At 25.2% G+C, this 26265-nt stretch overlaps 1 protein-coding gene across 2 annotated transcripts in view; it reads right to left on the reverse strand.

Annotated features, from left to right (window-relative positions):
- The window catches only part of LOC100197148 (polycystin-1-like protein 2), a 212699-nt gene that overhangs the window by 45104 nt on the left and 141330 nt on the right, over window positions 1-26265 (reverse strand). For both annotated transcript variants that reach the window (XM_065816396.1, XM_065816397.1), the window contains exons 25-29: window positions 23103-23390; window positions 18830-19528; window positions 18456-18674; window positions 12352-12472; window positions 3183-3345 (exon numbers count right to left, since the gene is read on the reverse strand). In XM_065816396.1, coding sequence (XP_065672468.1) covers window positions 3183-3345; window positions 12352-12472; window positions 18456-18674; window positions 18830-19528; window positions 23103-23390 — 1490 coding nt within the window. The remainder of the gene's footprint in view (window positions 1-3182; window positions 3346-12351; window positions 12473-18455; window positions 18675-18829; window positions 19529-23102; window positions 23391-26265) is intronic.

Consider the following 26265-nt stretch of genomic DNA (forward strand, 5'->3'; position numbering starts at 1 on the left):
TTCCAGTCTGGAAACAACACCCATTTTTTTTCCAATCATTGAGCTGCCACCATCTGATGTAATTGAAATTAATCTGTTGAACTTTTTAAAAACTTTCTTCATGGCAAGAAAAATGTCTTATCCTGTTGTTCTGCCTTGCATAGGATAGATGTCAAGTAGCTCTTCAGTAACAAGAAAATCATTATCAATACCTCAAGTAAAAATAGCTAATTGAGCAGTTTGTGATTCATCAATAGCTGTTGAATAATACTGAAATGCCTTTATTTTTTCAGTCAATAACAAACTCAGATCATCAGCAATATCACATGTTCTTTGTGTAATTGTTTGTCTTAAGAGGGAGATATTATTTAAAATTTGTAATTTTTCAGGACAAATGTTTTTGAACACAATTTTAAGAGATTCCTTAATAATTTCCCCATCACTGAATGGTTTACAATTTTTAGCTAAAAGAAGACTCACTTCATAATTTGCAATAGCAGCATTTTCTGTTTCAGTGTTGCCCCTTTTTAACAAATCTTGTTGTTCAAATAACTTATTTTTAAAGTTAATTGATTTTTCTTTTCACACCTCGTTGACAAAATGATTATAAGTTTTTGAATGTTTGTATCATAGTGCCTCCTTAAATTATATTTTTTGCACACTGAAACCGATTCATTACATATTAAACATACTAGCACTGAATTACATTTAGCAAAAAAGTATTTAGTTTGCCATTCATCATTAAATAAACGACATTCCTTGTTGATTTTTCCTTGTTTTGATTTTGAAGATGCCATTTACAATTAAAAAACGCAAATGGTAATTGCCAACAGTGCCGGAAATTAATCCTGCGAATAATTGCCGTTAGGATTTTTTAAATATATTTTTAATTATTTAAAGCAATTGTTTTTTTCACAAAAAATATTTTAAAATTTATTAATTTATAAATTTAAATATTATATAGTTTATTATTATTATATATGTTTACAGTTTTTTTTATTATCTTTACAATTAACTGACGGGCCAGATAAAAGGTTGCTGAGGGCCGGAATTGGCCCGCGGGCCTTATTATGGCCACCCCACAAAATAACCAAATTTTCGAAATATACATCTTGCAATTGTCGACTAGATTCTAGTCAACAATTGCAAGATGTATATTTCAAAAATTTGGTTATTTTGTCTTGAGTATTTTGAATTTTTCTGTATTTTCATTACTTTTGAGTTTTTGTAATAATCGTTATGAAGCATTATTGTTAAAATCATACAGAAAGATTTATTAGATAAGGTCAAGAATGTTTATAAATTTATGTATTAGATTTATTTGTTAAATATTTTTAACTCAAAAGTGCAGAAGTGTTCACAATATCAATTTTTATTTGCCTTTAACATCGAATATTTAAAAGCAAAAATAAATCAAGTTCTAAAGAGAAAATACAACTGCCTAATCAGTTCTAGAAAAACTGTTTACCTTCTGCTAGACCAAACCAACTGCCTTCTGTAAAAAATGTGTTGAGATTGAGACCTATTCCTTTGAAAAAAAGCTGAAAAAATATTCAGATTCAGGCTGTTTAAATTTTATATTGCGTGAAATTGCATAACAATTGTGTGTTTACAAAACATTTTGGATTTGAACTTTTATGTTTTGAAGGAGTTTGCATAAATCATTTTATGATCTATTATGTTGTTGCCAAAGTTATTTCTCTATGGATCAAATCAGGTTTTGGAGATTATATTCAAAAGGGAGCTCAAGTAAGGTAATTAGTAACCTTTGAAATAATGAATTAAAAAGTTGTCAGTTTTTTGTTAACTTAATTGTTTTCAATTAAATAATCAATAAAATAATTAATAAAATAATTGTTTATATTATTTACAATATTACAAACAATTATTTTAAAAGTTTTTAAAATATTTGTTGACAAATTAAAAAAGTTCATTAAAAATACACTAAAATGCTAAAAACAAAAGATAATGCAGCTTACAGAGCTAGAACTGAAAAGAGGAAAATCAGATTTCTAACTATAGAAAAATAAAAACAAAAAGAGATTCATAGAGTTCAAGTAGAATTGAGGTGAGGACAGTGAGGCCAGGATAGTAGTATATCAATATGTAGTGAAAATTTGATAGTGAAGATTTAAAACACCTGACTGCAACTTTGACCTTTCAACAGATAAAGAATATGAAAAAACACTTATAAAAAAAAAAAAGTAATGATAAACTACTATGTTATTAAAAATAACTTTTAAAAATATATCAAATAATAATTTAAATTTACACGCATTGGAATCTTTTTTAATTAGTTAACTAAAAGCAGCTAAGAAAATAATTGAAGCCAAAAATTGGTGACGTAATTTATGGACGACCTCTTATAAACACAATAAACAAATGCACTGCTGACAAAACGAATGCTCTGTCGTTACACAACTAACAAATATCTAGATACAAACATTGATCTAATCTAATCGATATCTATCTAACATTATCCTTATCTCTTATTTCAATATCCTTGCAGATAATCTGAACAGATACCAATCATATAAATAAACTTGTAGATATGATAACCTTCTAGATGCATACCTTGCAGATAATAATTAGATAGATGTAAACCATTGATAGATGAAAATGTAAATGTAAAATTGAATTAGTATAAAATTGAATTAGAAACTTATTTAGCAAGACACAATCGTATATTGGAAAAACTAAAAAAAGTAAAAACTGAATGCTATTTAAGTGATACCAAGTAGGCACAGTGGTATCAATATAACAATGGCCTTAATCAAGTCATCTAAGTTTCAGTTAACTGTTCAGCTTAATACATACAAAAATTTCTATTGATAATATTTTTATTTCATTTATATGTAAACAATATTCTGATGATTTTAACATGCCAAAGTTATATTTATTAGTATTTAATACTTTATTGGATAATATCAATCTGTTTATGATTGCCAATGTTGGCAATTGCCAAGAGGTATAGCTAAATAAACAGTGTAGTATATAAAAAATGTTTAAACACTTAAATAATAAAGGAATCAAGTTTGAAGAAAGTTAGGCCAGAAACCTTGGAGCACATATTTTTTTTTTAGAAAACTTAAATGCAATATTTAGTAGCAAAACACAAATACCAAAAAAAAAAAAAAAACTTAATAACAACAAAAATGTTTACTTAATAGAAGTTCTTTAAATAAAAATAAATAAAAACATACCTTAAGTACCATCCACCTCCAGTGTTGTCATGCCAAAGTTGCATATAGCTTAGATCACCAAGACAGGCTGTTGTGGTCATTATAAAAATATCTACATTAGATCTTTGGAAACAAACCCTATGAGAATCTTTTAATCGTCGATTTCCAGAGTCACCTATATCTCCTAAATAGTTTATATTGTTCATACTTGAAAAGAAAATAAACAACATATCTCCTTGATAATAAGCAAGTCTTATATATTTCATGTATACATATGTGCATATGTAAATATTATATATATGTACATATAGTATATGTATATATATGTATATATATACATATATATACACACACACATATATATATATATATACATCTATATAAACATATATATATGTATATATAATACATACATATATATATATATATATATATATATATATATATATATACAGTGTATATATATATATATATATATATATATATATATATATATATATATATATATATATATATACACTGTATAATATACATATATATATATATACACTGTATAATATACATATATATATATATATATATATATATATATATATATATATATATATATATATATATATACACTGTATAATATACATATATACATATATATATATATATATATATATATATATATATATATATATATATATATATATATATATATATATATATATATATATATATATATATATATATATATATATATATATATATATATATATATTATACACATACACTGAGGCATATTCGTTTAGACACATCAATTTTTTTCTCTTAATATTAATTTTTTTCTATGTATTGTCAACTGATATGCATGCAAGTTATTATCAAAATAATTGTTGTGTTGTGGGCTAATAAAAACCACAGAAAAATTTTTTCTATGCGTCTTTATTAATATGAGAGTATGTTTGATATACAAAAGCACATTTTTTAATTGGAATATATCTATAGAGGCAATCAGGTTAATAAAGGTAATTATTGATTTTTAATCACTTTTACACAAATAAATTGATAAATTTTAGTGTAATTTGAGCTTTTGCTCTGCCAGTATCATTTTTATTGCATTTTACGAAATGCCTAAAGGAAAGTATTTGACAGATGCTGAAAAAATACAAATTAATTTATATCGTGGCTCAGAAATCTCACCAGCACTTTCTATATGAGAAATAGCAAGAAAATTGGAAGATCTGACTATGTTGTACAAAACTACATTGCAAAAGGTGACAATTACGGTGTAAAAAAAGCAACAAACGGCAACAAAGTATTAACAAATCGGCAAATTAATCGAATTCGCTTCAAAGCAACCAAAAATAAATTGAATGCAACACAAGTAAAGGATAAGTTGTTATTGCCTGTCACCAATAAACATGTTGCACATATTCTACGTACAACACCAAACATAAAGTGGAAGAAACCACACCGAAAACCAATGTTAAAAAAACACCATAAAATTACTAGATTACAGTTTGCTAATAACCATATGCATTGGACTCATGAGTGGCAAAACGTAATATTTTCAGATGAAAAAAAGTTCAATTTAGATGGTCCGAACTCTTACAGTTGTTATTGGCATGATCTAAGAGGAATAAATGACCCACAAACAAAACGAAATTATGGAGGAGGAAGTTTAATGGTTTGGGGTGGATTTTTTTATTCAGGAAAATTGACTCTGTGTTGTGGTTTACCTAAAATGAACTCGATAAAGTATACAGAAATTTTGGATGATGTTCTCATAACTTATATGGATAAAAACATGGACAATAATGCCATATTTCAGCAAGATAATGCTGCAGTTCACACATCTAGGCATTCTATGAAATGGTTTAAAGACCACAATATCCTGGTTCTTGAATGGCCAACTTGTAGCCCGGACTTAAATCCAATCGAGAACGTGTGGGGAATGCTATCAAGAAAAGTTTATGACGCTAAAGCAGCCGGACACCAATTTAAAACTGTTACTGAGTTAAAGTGTAAAATCCTTGAAGCATGGTCCGAGTTGGATCAAACTACACTTCAACGACTAGTGGAGTCAATGAAAGGCAGAATTTTTGAGGTGATCCAGTGTAATGGAGGACATACGCATTACTAATTTCCATCTTTTAATGTCAAAAATATGACTGCGTCTATAGATATATTCCAATTAAAAAATGTACTTTTGTATATCAAACATACTCTCATGTTAATAAAGACACATAGAAAAATTTTTTTTGTGATTTTTATTAGCCCACAACACAACAATTATTTTGATAGTAACTTGCATGCATATCAGTTGACAATTCATAGAAAAAAATTAAGACAAAGAGAAAAAAATTGATGCGTCTAAACGAATATGCCTCAGTGTATATAATTTGCATATGTATAATAATGTGTATATATATATTAATATATATATTATATATATATATATATATATATATATATATATATATATATATATTTACACATTTATGTATATATGTATATATATTATATATATTTAAATAAATATATATACATATATATATATATATGCATATATATATATACCTATATATACATATACTATATACACAAATGTATATAATAATTACATACATACAGAACCATATTGTATATACACACATATATATTATATATGTATTTATACATATATAAATATATATATATATATATATATGTATATACATATATATATATATATATATATGTATATATGTATATACATATATATATATATATATGTATATACATATATATATATGTATGTATACATATATATACATATATATATATATATATATGTATATATATATGTATATATACACAAATACATATGTATATATACACACATATATATATACACATATATATATATATATATATTATATGTATATATATGTATACATACATATGTATATATACACACATATATATATACATACATATATATATATATATATACATATATATATATATAATGTATATATATATATACATATATATATACATACAATATATATATATATATATACATATATGTGTGTATATATACATATGTATGTATATATACATATGTATGTATATATATACATACATATATACATATATATAGGTATATATGTATATATATATATGTATATATATATATATATATATATATATATATATATATATATATTATATATATATATATATATGTATATATATATATATATATATATGTATATAAATATATATACATACATTATATATACAAATATAAATAATATTTACATATATTATATACATATTATTTTTAAAACTTGTTTATAATTTTGCTTCTTTTGAGACCAAAAATGATATATTTGCGAAGAACCTTTTTTTTATATATTTTTTTATTATTGACAATAAAAAAACAATTATTTTATAATTTTATGGATAGTGTGTAATCATCAATTATAAAAAACATTGAGAAAAAGAAAATTTAATTAATTTTTTTTGTAAAAATGCAGATTTTTTTTAGTTAAAAATGTCATATTTTAGGCAGTGAAATTTATAACAATTTTTTTTTAAAATAATGATTATTTTTGAAATCTGTATAATTTCTTTTGAGACCCAACATGATATACTTTTAAAGAACATTTTTTTAATAAATTTTAGGGACTTTTCTCATGTTCAAGGGTCTTGAGAGACCCTTGAACATCAGATATTTTTTTTTTCGAAAAAATTTTCAATTCTAGTATTATTTTATTATATAGAATGTATTTATAGGGTAGGAGCAGCCATTTTTTTAAAAGTTGTTTTTTGAGACACCCCAATATACAAAATACAGTTAAGCACATGTTGAAAGATTAACAATATTTGAAAAGATAGATTGAAACAATTTGGTAAATCCTGTTGACAAAAATTTAACAGTGCACAGTGGGCAGAAACTTGAAAAACATGGCCAAAAGTCATAAAACAATCGAAATCACTTGAAAATTTGTAGAAAGTAAACTTTCGATCTCCTGAACCTAAATTGACATTAGATTTTTAAAAATATTAACATGGCATATCTGAAATGGTGGTATTTGAAAAAAATATTAGTAGAAATGGATTTGGAACTTCCTTCTATTGAAACATTTAGTTTCTATTTAACTTTTAAATTCAATAGGCTATAATGGCGAACCTCTAGTGACAAGAATTACTATCCATATTATTAAGCCACAGAACAGTGTTTAGGCCAGACTCAAAATCCCTTTTGGTTTAAAAGATAATTTTTTTATTTATTCATTTTTTCAAAGAAATTTTTTTTTTTTAATAGCTATTTATTTTATTATTTATGTAAACAATGTTCACTGTGCTATTCAATATTATCAGAATAATTTTTGAAATCAAAATCACATTTCAAAATGTTCACCATGTTTTGAAATTTCTTTGACAAATTGCAAATACATTTTCCTAATTTTAAAAAACAGTTGTCAAGGTAACATTTTAAACCTTGGTAAGGTAATAACATTTTAAACCTTGGTAAGGTAATAACATTTTAAACCTTGGTAAGGTAATAACATTTTAAACCTTGGTAAGGTAATAACATTTTAAACCTTGGTAAGGTAATAACATTTTAAACCTTGGTAAGGTAATAATATTTTAAACCTTGGTAAGGTAATAACATTTTAAACCTTGGTAAGGTAATAACATTTTAAACCTTGGTAAGGTAATAACATTTTAAACCTTGGTAAGGTAATAACATTTTAAACCTTGGTAAGGTAATAACATTTTAAACCTTGGTAAGGTAATAATATTTTAAACCTTGGTAAGGTAATAACATTTTAAACCTTAAGAAGATTGACTGACTCTTGCATAAGAATTTATAATTGAAGATTTTGCACAATCCGACAAAACCAGAAGTATGCAAAAAAAATCATACGTAGTACCAAAGCTTTTTCTTGATATGTTGTTAAGGCTTTGTTTCTAGAATCATGAGCATTCTCAGATAGCATGGCATGATCATTTGCATGAGTTGCAAATGCTAACTCAGTTAAACTAAATAAGGAACAATTTTCCCAGTTTTTTGGCATTTGGTTGTTTACTTGCTTCATCAAAGTTCATAAAGACAGAAACTTTTCTTCTTTTTTCTTTTTTTGTGCTTAAAAAATCTAAAATAACTTATTCATTTTTGTTTAACTATTGCTATAATTGTTTTTCCACTTTAATTTTTTCCATTTTTAAGTTTTTGCTTGGCATCTTTTGAAAATTAGAAATAATTTTTTTCTTTTCACGCAATGATTGTGCAACTTGGTCATCTAAATCTGATTATAACTTGTTTTTCAAAATTTCAAAAATTTCCATTTTACATTTCATTTAAATGAAATAATTGACAGCTAGTTTATATTAATGATTTAAGCAAATCGTGTAATTTACTTTACTTTAGAATTTACTTTACTATCTTTACAAGATATTATTTTGTATACTGATGATACAAATTTGTATCATGCTCATCATGATATAAAAATGTTGTCCAATTCATTTAACATGGAGCTCTTAAAGCTTGTAGAATGGCTTAATGCAAATAAATTATCAATTTATTTTTTTATTTAACTTTAAATTTTATCAATTTATTTAACTAAAACAAAGTATATCTTTTTCCATCAAACAGAATATCAGACAGTAGACCAGAATTGTCTAAATATAGCAAAACTATTTATGGGTTAAATATACACATATGATTCATGTTTATAAGGGTTTTTGGGGCCAAGGATTTCTTTTTTGGGCTCCATTTTAAGTTTGAAGAGATCATGACCACGCAAGTGGTCCTTTAGGGGTTATTAAGGGTGGTCACGGGATGTCTCAAGTATATTTCCAAAATTTCCAAAATTTGAAGACTTAAAAAGTTGAAGGTTGTATGACTCAGGAAAACATGAAGGGGGAGAGAGTTCCAAATGATTGAAGTGTGGAGGAAAAAACTATACAAATAAAAGTTTTTGGAGCATGCAGGGACAGGTACAGTAAAAGAACGAGAATGATGAATGAGGAGTCAAGTGACATTGAGTTTTGGTTAATAGAACTAGAGATAAAAGCTTCTTTGAGCAGCGACTATGTTAGTATTTGTAAAAAAGAGAAAGAGATGCAACTTTACAACGATGGGAAAGAGGCTCAAGCTTAGCAGATAGACCGGGTCCAACTACGTTTACAATGCATTTTTGGACCTTGTCTAGAAGAGAAAGAGCATCAAGAACCAGCCCAAATATGACAACAGTATTCCATACAGGGAGGAATAAAAGATTTGTAGAGGAATCAGGATAGAAAATGGCGATCACAATAAAGAGAAGCAACCTTAGCAGATGCTAATTTAGCAATCGATTGTATATATATGGTTTCCATGAAAGGTCAGTAGTAAATGATAATCCAGAAGATGTAAAGAAGAGGACTAAGTGAGAGGGTTCCCATTCATTAATATAGGAATGTTAACAGGACTGCAATAGTTAATTGCAACAAAACTCACTTATTTACATAAGTGAGTTTCGTTGTAGTTAAAATTTACAAGCCACTGTGAGCCCCAATCTGTTGCAGAAGTGAGATCAGATTCAAGATCAGCTGCCTGTTCTAAGCAATCAAAAAGAGAAGAATTTAACTTAACTGATATAAAATGAAAAAAATTGTAATTATACTATATTATTTCAGTACCAAAGAGAAAAATAAAATATACAATTTATAAATGTATATGATAAATGTACTTTTATCAAAAGTTCATAGTTTTTACATAATTAAACAGTTCTTTTTAAAGTATGAGAATCAAGGTTAAAGAATTATCTTAAATTATAAAAAATCTTAAATTTTGTATAACTTTAATTACATTTTATAAAATATTTATAAAATGTAATTTTATAAATATTTTATAAAATGTATTAGGAATAAATGTAAAAAAAAAACATAATACCCTTAGACATAATATGTCTTAACCACTAAGAAGAAAAAAAACCTGCCATTTTGGATATAAAAAATCAAAATATGTACTTGAAAAGTAACTTTATGCAGAAATAGGCAAAAAGAGGTTCAAAAATGGGCTAAAAAAGGTTTTTTAATAGACTTTTATGAACAACATCCAAGATGTAACTTAGGGGGATCTTGCGGGTTCACAAATTTTTCGATGCTTAAAAATTGTTTACATTTTTAAAATTATTTTTCACATAGAAATATAAAACAAAACAAATTTAAAGTTTTACTAAAACATAATATAAATACATAGATAAGTATCATCCATAGCCATAGAAAAGTACTGTCCATAATTTTTCTTTAATGATGATTAATTTTTTTGTAAACATAACATATTTGAGTACATAATTGAATTGTTTATAAAACCAAAAATACATGCTTTCAATAACAGGTGGACCATGGATATAGGTAACTATAAAACTTAATGAACTTTTTTTAAAGAATAAAATGCTACAAGGGGTTTGTTTACGTTATTGCAAAATAATAACTTCAAAATAGTAATTTTCATTTGTTGACTTTTGGAAAATTCGCCCATTGTGCAGTGGTGCCAAGCCTGGTGACAATTTTATTTGTTTTCAGTTTTTTTTATGGTGACAAATCTGGTGAAAAATTTTTTGTTTTTAAATTGGAACTGATGTTGCAACTGAAGTGTGGAAAAAGTTTTTACAAATTCAGAAAATTTAAATTGATCATTGATGATAAGTTTTATTTTACATTTTTAGATATTATAGCTTTTATATAGTTTTAAATTAACTTAATTCAAGCCAAGAAAAAGTTGTCTAAAATAAAATACTTTCATATGGTCATACAACACAAAAAACCGCACACGTTTTCTGGGAAGGCTTGATATATATACATATATTTATATTTATATATTTATATTTAAATTTATCATTGATAAGTTTTATTTTACATTTTTTGATATTATAGCTTTTATATAGTTTTAAATTAACTTATAATAAATAAAACTTATAAATTATAATAACTTATAATTCAATTATAGTTCTTGCACATGAGAAAATATGCTATGCAGTTACCTCAATACTGCCTCAATAACCCAATGCCGTCAAAAATTCTCCTTTTGTAGCCTTGACAATCCATATTAAAAGCTCTAACAGGAACATCATCCATGCACAACATGGTGCTGTTAATAATCTGTTATTTTATAGTTGTTAATGGAATCAGCCTGAGAGTTTCCACAGAGTTTTTGAGAGTTTCCACAGAGTTTACGAAACCTATTAAAAGTCGGCCTTAACCTATTAAAAAACTATTAAAACCTATTAAAAGTCGAACCATTAAACTGAGTTTTAGGGCTGTGTCCTCATTAGGAGATAACAAATAGAGTTGCATTTAAAGGAAAACCATCTCTAGTTCTAACAGAAAGCAATTTTTAAAAAATTTCTAAAGCTATCAGTGAAAACACTCAAAATTTAGGTTTAAATAAAAATAATGGATATATTAGAACAATGTCAACAAAGTCAATGGAAAGTTGTGAAATTTCGGAACAATGTCCAGTGTCACCAAAGTCAATTGATAGGCTTGCTTGCACATATGAAAAAGAAGCAACCAAATTTAAGATAAAAAAAAGTTAGAAATATGGCAGCAAACTCAAAATCAAGTGAAAAAACTTTGTTTAGTGGTCCAAAAATCATTTAGATTGAAAAATGACTCCAACAATTAGAAGCTTAAATAATTATCTAAGTGGTGTTAAAAAAGTGAAGTGTTGCTTTAAAAGAGAAGTGGTGTTAAAATTAACTTATGATATATTAATTAAATGGTTAAAACATGATTTCATGACAGATAGAAGAAATGTAAGTATGTGTTGAGGCAAATCATCTGTCTTAATGAATCGGAGAATAATAGTTTACAAGACAAAGATCCAAGACTAAATTTTAACAATTCCCAAATGTGACGAGCTGATCTAAATGGCTTTTACAAAAGATAATATTTGACTAAAGAAAAGTTACAAAAATGTTATCTAAAAAAACAAAATGTAAAACAATAATCGATGTAAAAAATTTTATTTTACATTAACCATGGTAACCATGGTAAACATTAAATAATATTAAATATCCTTCCTTAGTAGCTTTTCTACACTACAGCATCAGGATGTAAGTACATTATATCCATGATGAGCATTAATAACTTTTCTCATAGCTATTGGTTTGCTTAAATATTTTTTTTTAGTTATCCACAATTGAACTTTGTAACTTACCCACAATTTTAAAGAAAATATTTGATTTTGTACCAGCATTTCTTCGACTACCTGTAGTCACTGTTATTTGATAAAGATAACATTCTTCATCATGGTTATCAATCAGTGGACAAACTCCAACCTAAAACATAATTACAATAGATAGACATTGTTAGAATTACTTTTAAATTTAATCTGAATAAAACAACACACACAGTTTCTTATCAATATTTTTTGTTTGTATAAAAGTCATGTAAACAATGCAAAGTGCTTTTTAATTAAGTTCAAAAAAAATTTTTGTTGTTGAACTTTAGACTTACTATAGAGTATAACAACAAGTTGGACTTTGTGCTTGAATCTTTTAAATCTTTTTTTTTTCAAACAAATTATTTGACAATTTTCCTTTATTGTTTTGTTAATTAGACGGTTTTATTGTTTTGTTAATTAGAAAGTTTTATTGTTTTGTTAATTAGAAAGTTGTATTGTTTTGTTGATTAGAAAATTTATAAAGATAAATTTATGTAACAAAAATATTAAAAAAAAAAAAATTTATTGCACATGAAATATAGATAAATATTGAATGTGAACTGCTTGAACAACTGGCACAAGTACTGTTTTTCAGAGTATTTACCTTTTTCAAAATTTTTCTAAATACTTTTTGGGTAATTGGTAAACTTATTTCTTACCCGTTAATAAAGTCATTTTTCCAAATTACCCTTGAGTTAATTACCATAGTTTTAGGTAATTTTAAATTTATTCTGTAAACTTTTTAAAAATTAGTTATGTAAATAAAACTTTTTTGCTGTAATCAATTGGAATTAGTAGAGGACTTTAAATGATATAAAAAAGTTTTATCAATATAAATACATCTTTATGTTGTCAATGTTTCCAGTTCATAGCTGTTATGTAAGTACTAATATAATGTAAACAGATAAAATATGAATTAAAAGTAGAAAAATTATGCATTCAAAGTTTAACATGATTTAATTTGTTTATTATTGACATTATTATTAAACATAAAACCATTTTTCAACATATAAATAAATGTTATTTAACACGTATTTAACACGTATTTAACACATATAGCAAAATAAAAGAAGGTAAAACATGTTTAGCAGTTTAAAGTGTTTCGTGCCAAATGCTTTTAAGCATTTGGTACATTATTAGACATTTGTAACATTATTAACCACCTTCAAGCAAAGCACAAGCTTAAACCTAAACTTTTGTATGAAAGATCAGTCATTAAAGAACCAACCAATTTACTTACCACCAAACCGAAGACTTAAAACTTTTTGGTGAAGTAATAAAAAAATTGTTTAAAGTTGATGGCATAAGCCTAAATTCAAATGGTTATACTAAGGCAAAAAGTTCATAAAGTGTCCAAGAATAAATTATGATGTAAAACTATCACCATTATTATGCAAGTAATTTAAAAGATTCAAGATAACGAAGGTCATTTTTCTTTTAGTTTTCATGAATCTAATTCAAGAAAGAATCATTACACGAATCTGAAGCTACAAGGTTTAAATGGTTTCAATAACCAATTTAGTGAAAATATGAAGTATATATATGAAAATATGCAAAGAAAAAAGTTACTGAATGTGATGCAGAGAAGCTAGAAGATCAAGGAACAACAACAAGCTTTGCTATTCTGTCTTAAAGCCTGATTTGAAGAGCAAAGAAACTTTAATTTTGTACACTTAATACACTATTCAAAATCTCTTTTATTTTTACTTTATTTTATTTCTTTTAGCAGTTAACATATTACCTAAAATGTTTTTTTAACTAAAATATATAAAAATGGCAAGGACAAGAAAAAGAAGTTGAGGTTGTGCTTACAACAGATAAACAATTAACAATTGCTTAATTTATTCATATTAAGGAGACAGAGCATGAAGTTAACCTTGTATATAGAGTGAATCTAAGATTTTGAAAAATAAGATAAGTTCACTTGAGGCTGCTTGTGCAAAGTCTAAAAATCTTGAAAACTTCATCAGCAAAGAAATCTTCAAAACCAACATCAGCAAAGCCAGATTAAGCTTTTTGGTCATGGGATTGTTTACCACAAAATAAAAAATATATTAGGTAATGATACCAATGTGTCAGCTCTACAAAAGCTTTAACAGAAAAATATAGTTAAAAAAGAATCATCTGGCAGAGTAGAAATTCAAATGATAAGAATTGTCTAGGTTGAATTTCTGATTTAATATTATATAATTCTTCTAGAAAATCAAGTAATTATATGTTCCAAAAAACAAAAGCACTGAAACATCTTTATAACTTACTAGTTAGACCATTTTCTGCCATTTGGGCAAAAAATGGTCTAACTACATTCTTAACTATTTATACAAAGAAGGTCCAAGTTTTTATAGCAAAATTAGACAAATGGATAATTTTGTACCGTGTACTTTAAATGCCTCCTTATTCATCTTTAGTAGAACAAGGAACAGGAACAGGTTGAATAGTTTATCCTCCTTTATCTGGGCCTTTAGCTCATTCAGGAGGATCTGTAGATTTAACCATTTTTAGTTTACATTGTGCTGGATTTTCTTCAATTGCTGGAGCAATTAACTTTATAACAACTATTTTTAACATGAGAACACCAGGTTTAACATTTGATAAACTTCCTTTATTTGTATGATCTGTTTTAATAACGGCATTTTTATTACTTCTTTCTCTTCCCGTTTTAGCAGGAGCAATAACTATGTTATTGACTGATAGAAACTTTAATACTACTTTCTTTGATCCAGCTGGAGGAGGAGATCCTGTTTTATATCAACATTTATTTTGATTTTTTGGTCACCTAGAAGTATATATTCTAATAATTCCACCATTTGGGATTATTTCACAGATTATCCCTATTTTCAGTTCAAAAAATCAAGTTTTTGGGTATTTAGGTATGATATATGCTCAATTAGCTATAGCCTTTCTAGGTTTTATTGTATGAGCTCATCATATGTTTACTGTAGGTATGGACGTTGATACTAGAGCCTATTTTACAGCAGCTACTATGATTATTGCTGTTCCTACAGGGATTAAAATTTTTAGTTGACTAGCAACAATGTATGGAGGAAAAATTAACTTATCTACACCTATGTTATGAGCTACCGGCTTTATATTTTTATTTACTTTAGGTGGTTTAACTGGTGTAATTTTAGCTAACGGATCATTAGACATTCTATTACATGACACGTATTATGTAGTAGCTCATTTTCATTATGTTTTATCATTAGGTGCAGTATTTGCTATGGAGCTTGGGGGATTTTGCTTTGGGGGATTTTATTTTTGATTTGGAATTGATTTGATTTGATTATAAACATTAGCATTCCTGGTACTGCGGATAACAGTAACATATATACTATATAGCTCTAGTTTATCTATTAAGCACTCTTTCAAGTATACAATATTATACATGATAATATAAAGATATTTTCTATATTCATATATATACACTTACGTATATATATATATATATATATATATATATATATATATATATATATATATATATATATATATATATATATATATATATATATATATATATATATATATATGTATGTATATATATATATATATATATATATATATATATATATATATATATATATATATATATATATATATATATATACATATATAAAGAAAAAAATGTATTTCAGAAAACAAGATTATAATAAATTTTCAAGCAATTTCAAATTCTAGGAGCTTATTGACTTTTATTTCAATTCTCCAGAAATATCTAGAAGTAATTAGTAATTTTTATCCTGCATTATGATAATAATTAAATAATAAATAAACTAAACTTTTTGCATTACATAGAATTTTTTTGATAAATTTTTATTTTGACTTTGTTTACAGGCAATATTATTTATTTTTAAGATGATGTTTATAAGCTTTAATTTAACAGCTGAATGTACTTATACTTTTACTATCATTGTGTTGTTTTTAGAATAATTTTATTTTGTGTTGTTCTATTGTTATACTTAAAAGTAACCTAATTAAGCATTGTTATCTATATGTGTTCACCTCCCATTGTTATCTATATTAATTCACCTCCCCAAGGCCAGTTGTGTCTATAATTACTAGTAATTATAGACACAACTCTGGAATGTTTATTACTTAGCCACTGTTTATGTTTATGTTATATTTGTTACTTAACCCCTGTTATGTTTATTACTTAACCACTACACAAATTTAAAAATTAGCATTAAGGTTTTTTTTCCATTCTTAGGCCTTTCATTTTTGTATGCACTTTATTTATTTTGCAGTCGATATTTTATTTTGTAATTTTTTATTTGGTCATATATTTGATGTATATCTTTGTTCATTTTAAGTGTATATAAAATTATTTTTTTTGTTTTGTTATTGTAAGTATTGTTTGGGAGCAATGTCTGCTTTATTTTTGTCTTCATATTAGTATATGTTTGTCTTCATATTAGTATACTTTTGTCTTTTCTTATTAGTATATTTTTGTCTTCATATTCTTAAATACTCTTCTTTATTTTTGTCTTCTGTTTTGTTTAAAAAAAATTTTCCTTTATTCTAATGTACTTAATTTTTCCCTCAGGTGTTTACTGCTCATGTGTAATTATTCCACAAACTTATATGCCAAAGATTTTAAATAACTATTGCAAGTTCAAGAAGCTTTATGGACTTTGGATTTCAATTCTCTAGGAATATCCAGAAGTTACGGTCGCTTTCTAAGTATTTGTGTTGCTTCGAAAGTTTAAAAGTTTCTGGGTATTGAGTTAATGTAAGCAAAAACTTACAAAAAAAATAGTCATAGTATTTAAAATTGTTTTTGTAATAAAAAAACAATTAATATAAAATTATGTTTAGGTGGAGCATGTGACTATTGTTCAATATAAAGTTAATAAAGACTCTAATGACCACATGCCCAAGCTTTTTGTTGCCCAATAGTCACCTTTCCAAGCTGGGCATGACTAACATAATGAATCATTTTATTTCATAATTTATTTATTTATTTATTATTTAAATATAAAATTGAAAAAAATCGCAAATTTATTTGTAATTTAACAAATCTAGGTTTGATGTCACTCAAATATTTAAAAACTAGTCATTGGAGTGACACATTAATAAAATAAACAAATAAAGCAAAAAAAAAAAAACAAACAACAAAAAGTTATAATATAGACCAAAAAAAAAATTAATGTTAAGAAGGACAATAATATTCAAAAAAGCAAGACTAATAATAAAAACTAATAAAAGGGAAAGAGTGAATGAGCTTACATGAGAGATAAAGCATGAACGATAACACAATGTTTAACAATCAGAGGGATGATAGAAAACAAAAGGATATATTTAAATATTATGAGATAAAAAAATGAAACCACTTGAATAATAGCAACAAATATAAAATGCAACAACAATAAAAATAATTAGTAACAACACCACAAAAAAAAAGACATAATTGACAATATAAACAATACACAAATGTATATGCCAATATAAACGATGCACAAAATTACACAACAGTATAAATAATGCATAAAAATACACAAGATAAAAAAAATACATGAATTCACGCCTATGTAAGCAATTTCCAAAAATACATGACAGTATAAATACACAAAAATGCGCAACTTTTTATTTGTTTTTCTTTTCCTCTTTTATCTATTTTTCACCTTTTTGCTGTTAAAAAATTCCTCCATTTGTGATGTGATTGCAAAGTGAATGCAAAGTGTTGCATTCACCTTGCACTTACATTTGAAAAAAAATTTCTTCAGAATAAGGTGTTTTAAAAAATAGAAATTAAATACTTATCAATAAACTATTTCTTATTGCATATTTAATTTGTTTACACATTTTATAGTTTTGGTGGTAACAGTTCTGTGATTACAATAATTAGTCTAAATAATTAATAAAATTAGTTCTTAGATTTAAGCCAATTTAATAGCAAAAATTCTTAAACTGTCAAAAAAAAAATTTAATTAATGAACAACTCTAAAAACTAATATTGATTGTTTATTTTAAAATTCAGAAATTGTAATTGGTAATTAACAAAGAATAAACAATAGACAAAAAACAATCAGCAAAGCATCAAAAATATCGCAAAAATCTAATTGACAATTAACAATAGACAACAAAAAAAATTAACTAACTTTTTTTATGTCACTTTTGTCAAATCTTCTTGCAAACACCAAACTTACAACCCACAGAAAAATAACAGAAACTACTACAGCAAGTAGAGTGTAGCCTGCTTTCAGTAATGCTAAAGTAGGAGTAGGTACAATATTTGGTGCAACATAAAATCCTCCAAATGCAGTCAAATGGTTACATTTGCATTGAGTGACCAAAAATGTAATTGTTAATAAGTCTACCTAAATTAAAATAAACCTGCGCATGACATAACATAATGTGTACATATGCATATACATATAAAGTATTCAAAAGAACAAATCTAAATTAAAGTCTTGAAAAAATCAAATACATAAACCTTTAAAACCATAAAATAAAAACAAATATATAAATCTACCTCACATCCATCTGACATCCACTTATTATTACTTTCATTCCAATAGTTGCATTCAACACAAAAAGATTTTATCTCATAAAGAAATGCTCCATAAAATTCATTTTCGTCAAATGTATACAGATTTGATTCTAATATCTTTTCAGGCATTGGTCCAACATAAAAATATGATAAATAAAGATAAGCTTTGTTTAAAAAAGAATATGTGGAGTTATGAAAATCCCACAATATAATTGATCCATCTTTTAACAGTTTACATTTTTGACTTCGTTGGATATTTATAGACCAATTTGAACGTGGTGTACTGTTTCCAATAATAAGATCAGTACCATCTCTAGTTGATATGTTCAATTTAATATCATAATCATCGCTTGTTGGAGCTTTTCCATATTGAATATAAACAATTAGGTTAGTCTTGTTTTGTGGATCATTTAATGCAGCAAACTTCATCATTAGTTTGCATTTAGCAGATGATATATTAATGAAGTTTATTTGAACATTGTTTGGCATTGATAATGATATGTTTTGACCAATCATTTTCTCTGGAATGTTTTTTATTGAAATATTAATCATAGATGTCAAGTTTTTCAATTCAATTTTTTCTCCGTTTGTTGTGCTCAAGTATATTATTTGAGTTTCAGAAACAATATTTCTAGAACGTTCTAAATCCCATGTAAATGATTGATTCTTCAAATTAAGGTTCTAAACATATTATATGAAAAATTTAAAGTAATAAATTAACTAATAAATTATCCATTTGAAATAAAAATTTTATAAATTCCAAAACTTTATATAATTTATAAATATATAATAACTAACATTACAAAGAATAACCAACTAGTAATAGCTGAAAAATTAAAAAAAAAATTAAAATTAAAAGAGCGCAATAGCGCAAAGTTAGACAAGACACTAGAATGATAAACTTACAAAATAGACTATTATGATCTGATGCAACAAAATCAGTTTGTTAAATTTGTCAACTAAAGTTTTCTATTTTTTTTACGATAGTTTCAAATTATGCTTGTCTTAAAAACTTGAGAGAAAATTAAAAGCAAAGAAGAAATTTATTTACTTAATTTCATAAAAAATATTTTTGATAAAAAGTTTTTTTCAATGAAATAAAAAAAATATCATTGTATCAAGTTATGATTATAAATGAGGTCTTATTATATCAAGGTATGATTTTAGATATGGAACTCGAGACAATAACAGCAACAACAACAACAACAATAACAACAACAACAACAACCTATATATTTTCCTTAAATCATTTTTACAATAGTATTAACAATAATAAAAATAATAATAACAACAATAACAATAGTAATAATAATAATAATAATAATAACAATAATATAAGGTAACAAAATTAATACAAATTATAGTAATAGCAATAAAAAGTATGTTTACAATAATTATAATGAAATAATAATAATAATAATAATAAATATTACAATGGTAGTTATAAGCATAGAAATATTCATAATAATAAGTTAATGTGTTTATTAGGATGGTGTCACTTATACAGAAATCTGATCAAAGGAGTGATGCCAACATAAACATAAACATTAAACATAATATAATAATAAGCAAAGATAAAATAACAATAAGCAAACATTCAAACACATGGATCTTAAACACATAAATTAGGATCTTAAACACATAAATTAAAGCACATAGTTCTGCATTAAAAATAAACATGCAGAAATCATAATTTTGCAGGTTATAATAATAAAAAAAAGAAAAAAATAACAAACACAAAGTACAAATTAAAAAGAAAAGAAAATTAAAAGAATGTTTTAATAGTAAGATTAAAAATAAAATGATTTCCAGAATTTTTTAAAACTAATTTTGTTTAAGATGGAAAGGTATTTAAGGATGTAATTTTTTTGAATCATTCAAAATGCATACAAAAAGCTCCTGTTCCATTTACAGACGCACTGATAAACAATAGAATGTTTACCATACTTCTGGGTTTTAAAAAGTGGTATAAAAGAGAATTTATGTTTCCATTATTTCTAGTAGAGTAGGAATGTACTATTCTACTTTCTGTGAACAAGTTTGTAATGGAAGATGGTCAATTTTTATTTAAGGAGTCAAAAACAAAAAGAAAATTTGTATACGTTACTAGTGCTCGAAATGTTGAAATGGTAAGTTTTTTGAAGGACTCCAATGTATCTGATTTATTTGGTTGGAAGTTTATTAATATAATGGCTAAGGCTAAGAAGATAACAACTTGTTAATGTAATCGATTCCAACTTGACCCCAAACTTAACAACAATAGCTAAGATGTGATGAGAATAATGCATAGTAAATATTCTTAAGTTATTTATTGACATAATGACAAATTATCGAAAGCATACTGTTAGCTAGAGTTTCTTGCTTAGTTCATCAATGTAAAAGTTCCATGAAAGATTGCTGTCAATTAACACATCAAGATGTTTAATAACTCTCGAAGGATATAACTATTTTTGTTTTGAAGGATATTACTAATTTTGATTTCAACATTTTTAAAGAAATAGTTTTTTCTCAGAAATGAAAAAAATATTTGTGCAGTTTTTTTTGTTGTTAAGACATGTTAGGTTAGCATTTAACCAGTGAACTATAGCTTTTAGATCCGAATTTACATTTTTACATAAAGAATGATACAATTTTTTGATGTGCAAAAGATTTGTATTGTCAGCAAACAGATAAATTGACAAGAAGTGAATAGAGTTAGTTAGGTTGTTAACATAGATTAAAAACAAAAATGGACCAAGAACAGAACCTTGAGGAACACCACACAAAACTAATTTGTTACTAGAATTAAAACCATTAATACTTACAAACTGTTTTCGATCTGAAAGATAAGATTAAAACCTGTCATTTACAATACCATGAATTCCATAATGTTCTAATTTAGAAATCAAAATACTATGGTCAATGTAATCGAAATCTTTTTGTAAATCGATAAAAACACCACAAACGAAATGACCAGTATCAAGAGTTTTTCTAATTTTTTCAGTTATATTTATTAATGCATGGCAAGTAGAATGTTTTATCGAAAACCAAATTGAAAATCATTTAAACAATTAAATGTGTTAAGAAAAGAGTACACTCTAGAATACATAAGTTTTTAAAGAAGCTTACTAATGTTAGATCAAAGAGAAATAGGTCTAGTGCATGAAAGTTTAGAACCATTTTTGAATATTGGAATAACGCAAGATAATTTCAAAATATCAGGAAATGTTCCACTTATGAATGAGGTATTAAATAATTTAGAAAGAATATTTGAAAATTCATATTTAAAATCTAAAAGAATGTTTGTGGGAATGCTGTTAGGACCTAATGATTTTTTGGATTCAATTTAGATATAAGAGATGAAATTTCAGGAATATTTGTTGGAGATAATAATAAACTATGTAAATTTGGATATTTAAGACACTTTTGACAATTGAGACAAAGAATATTGGATTTAAATTTATGAATAACATTTGTAAAAAAAGTGTTAAATGATTTAGAGGTTAGAGTTGGATCAGTTATGTAAGTTTCATTTTCTTGCTAACAGTTGGGGGATGATTTATTAAAATTTTTGACAATAATTAGAATGTTAATGCCTTTCCGAAAATTGCAAAGTTTGTCTTAAAAAAAAAAATTATAAATGGATTTTTTTACTAAGTTTAACTAATTTAATTATCATATATTTACATCTCTTAAAATTATTTTCAAACTTGTTTATATTAATAACATTTTTTGTTATAATAAGTTACTAGGCTTCTACATCATAGCAGCTGGATGTCATTCACATTTGCGTATGATGAATATTTTTAGCGATACATCTTTGGCCTTTTCTTAATCAAAAGCTCCATGGCAGGTGGTATTATTTGAGTTATATAAGCTTTCCTAGCTTTTGCCTAAGAATGCAAAAAGGAATCATACAAGGCAGCATGACATTTTGCAAGTTGTACAGGATTACAAATTATCAGTAGCAGGGTTGCCAGGGTAACCATGATGATGCTAATACTGATTTGACTTGAATTTATTGCAAAATAATATTGGATTTAAGGAAATTACTGCTATATATTGCTGAAAAAAATTATTGGAAAAAGTTGGTGGAAGATATACTGAAACAAATTACTGGACAAATTAATGGTACAAATTACTGAAACTAATTACTATAAAAAACTAGAACAAAGTAGTGAAACAAATAAAGTAAGTATTTTAAAATATTATATTAAAATATTATTATAAATATCAATATAATATTTACTTGATTAAAATACAAAAGAAAAAAAACCTTTATAATAAGACTTGAATATTTTATTGAATCATTTAAAAGATTAGTAAGGTTCTCAATAGCAAAACCACTTTGTTCATTGTCATTTTCTTCTAAGAGTTCATCTTCATATTCGTCTGATGAAATATTCTTCAACCCATCTCCATAAAATTTTTTAACAAAAAACCTAAATGAAGGTGTATCACCGATTGTAGGATCTTCATTGTTAGCAATGTAGTATTGCAAACCATTAAAATAATCATCCATAGATTGAATGAGTTTTAGTACTGACTCAGAACTATTTTTAACCTGTAAAAAATATGGTTTTGTTTTAATAGAAAAATAAAAGACAACTTTTTTTACTTATTAAAAATATTTATTATAAGAAATTTGTTAAACAAATTTTTTTAATATTATAATTTACTTTTAATATTTAAAAATTTATCTTTAAATTCTAATTAGAAAATTGTTGTCCCTCTTTTTAGCTGTCCTACCTTAAGACCCATATTAAATAGGTCTTCAGGCAGAATATATGTACAGTAGAATAACCAATTTTCAACGCATATATTTTTTAAAACCAATCAAAAACAAAAAAACAAGTTAAGTGACACAATGTATTCTAATGAAAGAAAAAAAAAAAAAAAGACTGTGCAAAAGTTATTTACTAAATATAAGTAATGTGTACAAAGAAAAGCTATGATGCTTTTGTCGGAACGTGTCTCCTCCATAAAATTCTAGATAATGGGGTCTTTATAAATGCACAAGGACTTTACAGAATCAATAGTTCCTGACTTGACGCAATTAACAATTTCAGCAGCACTAATGATTGGTACTGAAATCATCTTTGGAATGATATAAATGTTGTGCGATATGTTATGTTTTATGTCAACTTTGGCATGTTATGTTAGTAATTTTTTTATTAACAAATTGGTTCCCAACAAAGCTGCAAGCAACAAAAAACATAAGTTGAGAGTTGACAGAAAACAAAGAAGAGAGTTAAAGGGCAAAAAGAGTTAATAGAAGAGTTGAAAAATTAAAATTCTTTGAGTCAGATAGAGAATTTTTGAAAATTTATGAAAAGGACAAATTGCTTTTTTTATCATGATTTATCATGCTCAAAAAAAAAGTTTTTTGAGCATAATAAAGCAGTTAAAGTAAAAAGATGCAACTTTAACTGCTTTATTATGCTCAAAATAAACATATATATATATATATACATATATATATATATATATATATATATATATATATATATATATATATATATATATATATATATATATATATATATATATATATATATATATATATATATATATATATATATAATTATATATATATATATATTTATATATATATAATTATATTTATTATATATAATTATATATATATATATATATATATATATATATATATATATATATAAAATTATATTTATTGTATATAATTATATATATATATATATATATATATATATATATACACATATATATAATATATATATATATATATATATATATATATATATATATATATATATATATATATATATATATATATATATATATATATATATATATATGTATAATATATATCAAAAATATATATTATACATATATATTTTTAAAGTTAGTAATTTTTAAATCAGACTTTATTGTTTGAGATAATTGTATAGAATAATATTTTTATATTTTATGACACTTTCTCCTTCTTATTTTTTTCTCTTCTCCTACTTACACCATTAAAGTGTATAAAACAAAAAGTTTATATATTATAGAATTGCCCACAATTAATGATAGGTTTATTGATTATTTAACCAAGCTCCATAGTTTGTCATACGCTTTATAAAAGAAGACGAAAAAATATTTTATAGCAAATACGATTAACTAGCTTCTATTGAGCCTGTCTTGTCAACACATGTTGTCAAAGGTGCTGTAAATTGCAGTTTTACTGCAAATTTAAAACGAATTGCTGTTGATTCAGCATTTTTTAGCATAATTTTTCATTGTTCAAGATAATTGTATAAAATAAAATTTTTATATTTTACGTCATTAAGTGTAAAAAAAAAAGTTTAAAATAATAGACATGCTTCTGTTAAAGATTTTATTGATAATTAATTCAAGTTCCATAATACGCATCTTCATTTATTTTTTGCTCAACTTTGCCCTCATAGTTTCAAATCTTACCTTTTTGGGGCAGGTTGATCAGCTCCGTAAACATCAAATAATATCTTCTCAATCTTTACTTAATTTATCTAACTGAAATTAGAATTTATCTAATTAATCTAACTGACTTCTCTGAAGTCAGGTTAAGTAAAAAACTTAGAGTGGGACTTAACTAGCCCCACTCTACCCTTTGTGATGATTTTACACAAGCCTAAAACGTTCTAATGTACGCTTAAACAACACTAATTAAATGTCAAATAGTTTTAGTTTCATAGATTTAAAAAATAACTAGCTTGTTTATGTACATAAATTAATTAATTATCAATTTAATAATTTTGTTATTAAATGATGGTTGCTAATTTGATAAAAATTATGTTGTTGGGAGGGAATTAAAATTAAATTTTAATTCCCTCCCAACAACTAATTAATTAATTATCAATTTACTAATTTTGTTATTAAACTAATTATTTTTTATTAAATTAGCAACTTAATTTAGTAAAAATTAAGTTGCTAATTTAATAAAAATTATGTTGTTGGGAGTTTTATTAAATTAGCAACCCAATGATGGTTGCTAATTTGATAAAAATTATGTTGTTGGGAGGGAATTAGAATTAAATTTTAATTCCCTCCCAACAAGGCCGCAAGCAACCACCATTAGGTTGGGAGTCAATGGAAAACAAAGAATAGAGTCAGGGGGAAGAAAACCGTTGAAAGAAGGCTTTAAAAGTTTTAAGTTATAAGTACGAGTCAGAAAAACAGAGAGTTCCATAGGGTTAAAGTGCAGGGAAAAAAACTAGATGAATAAAAATTTTTAGAGCATGCAGAGACAGATACGGTAAAAGGATACGATATTGCTGAATTACAAGTCAAGCTGAAATAAGTTTTGGTTGATGGAACTAGAGAAGATAACTCCTTTGAGGGTGATATTAGTTATAGAAAAGAGAAAGCGATGCAACCTTACAACTATGAGGAAAAAAAATCTGTTATTACCCCAAAAACCTGTTATTCCTCCTCTCTTG

The sequence above is a fragment of the Hydra vulgaris genome, chromosome 13 (assembly GCF_038396675.1).
Source record: "Hydra vulgaris chromosome 13, alternate assembly HydraT2T_AEP".
Lineage (NCBI taxonomy): Eukaryota > Metazoa > Cnidaria > Hydrozoa > Anthoathecata > Hydridae > Hydra > Hydra vulgaris.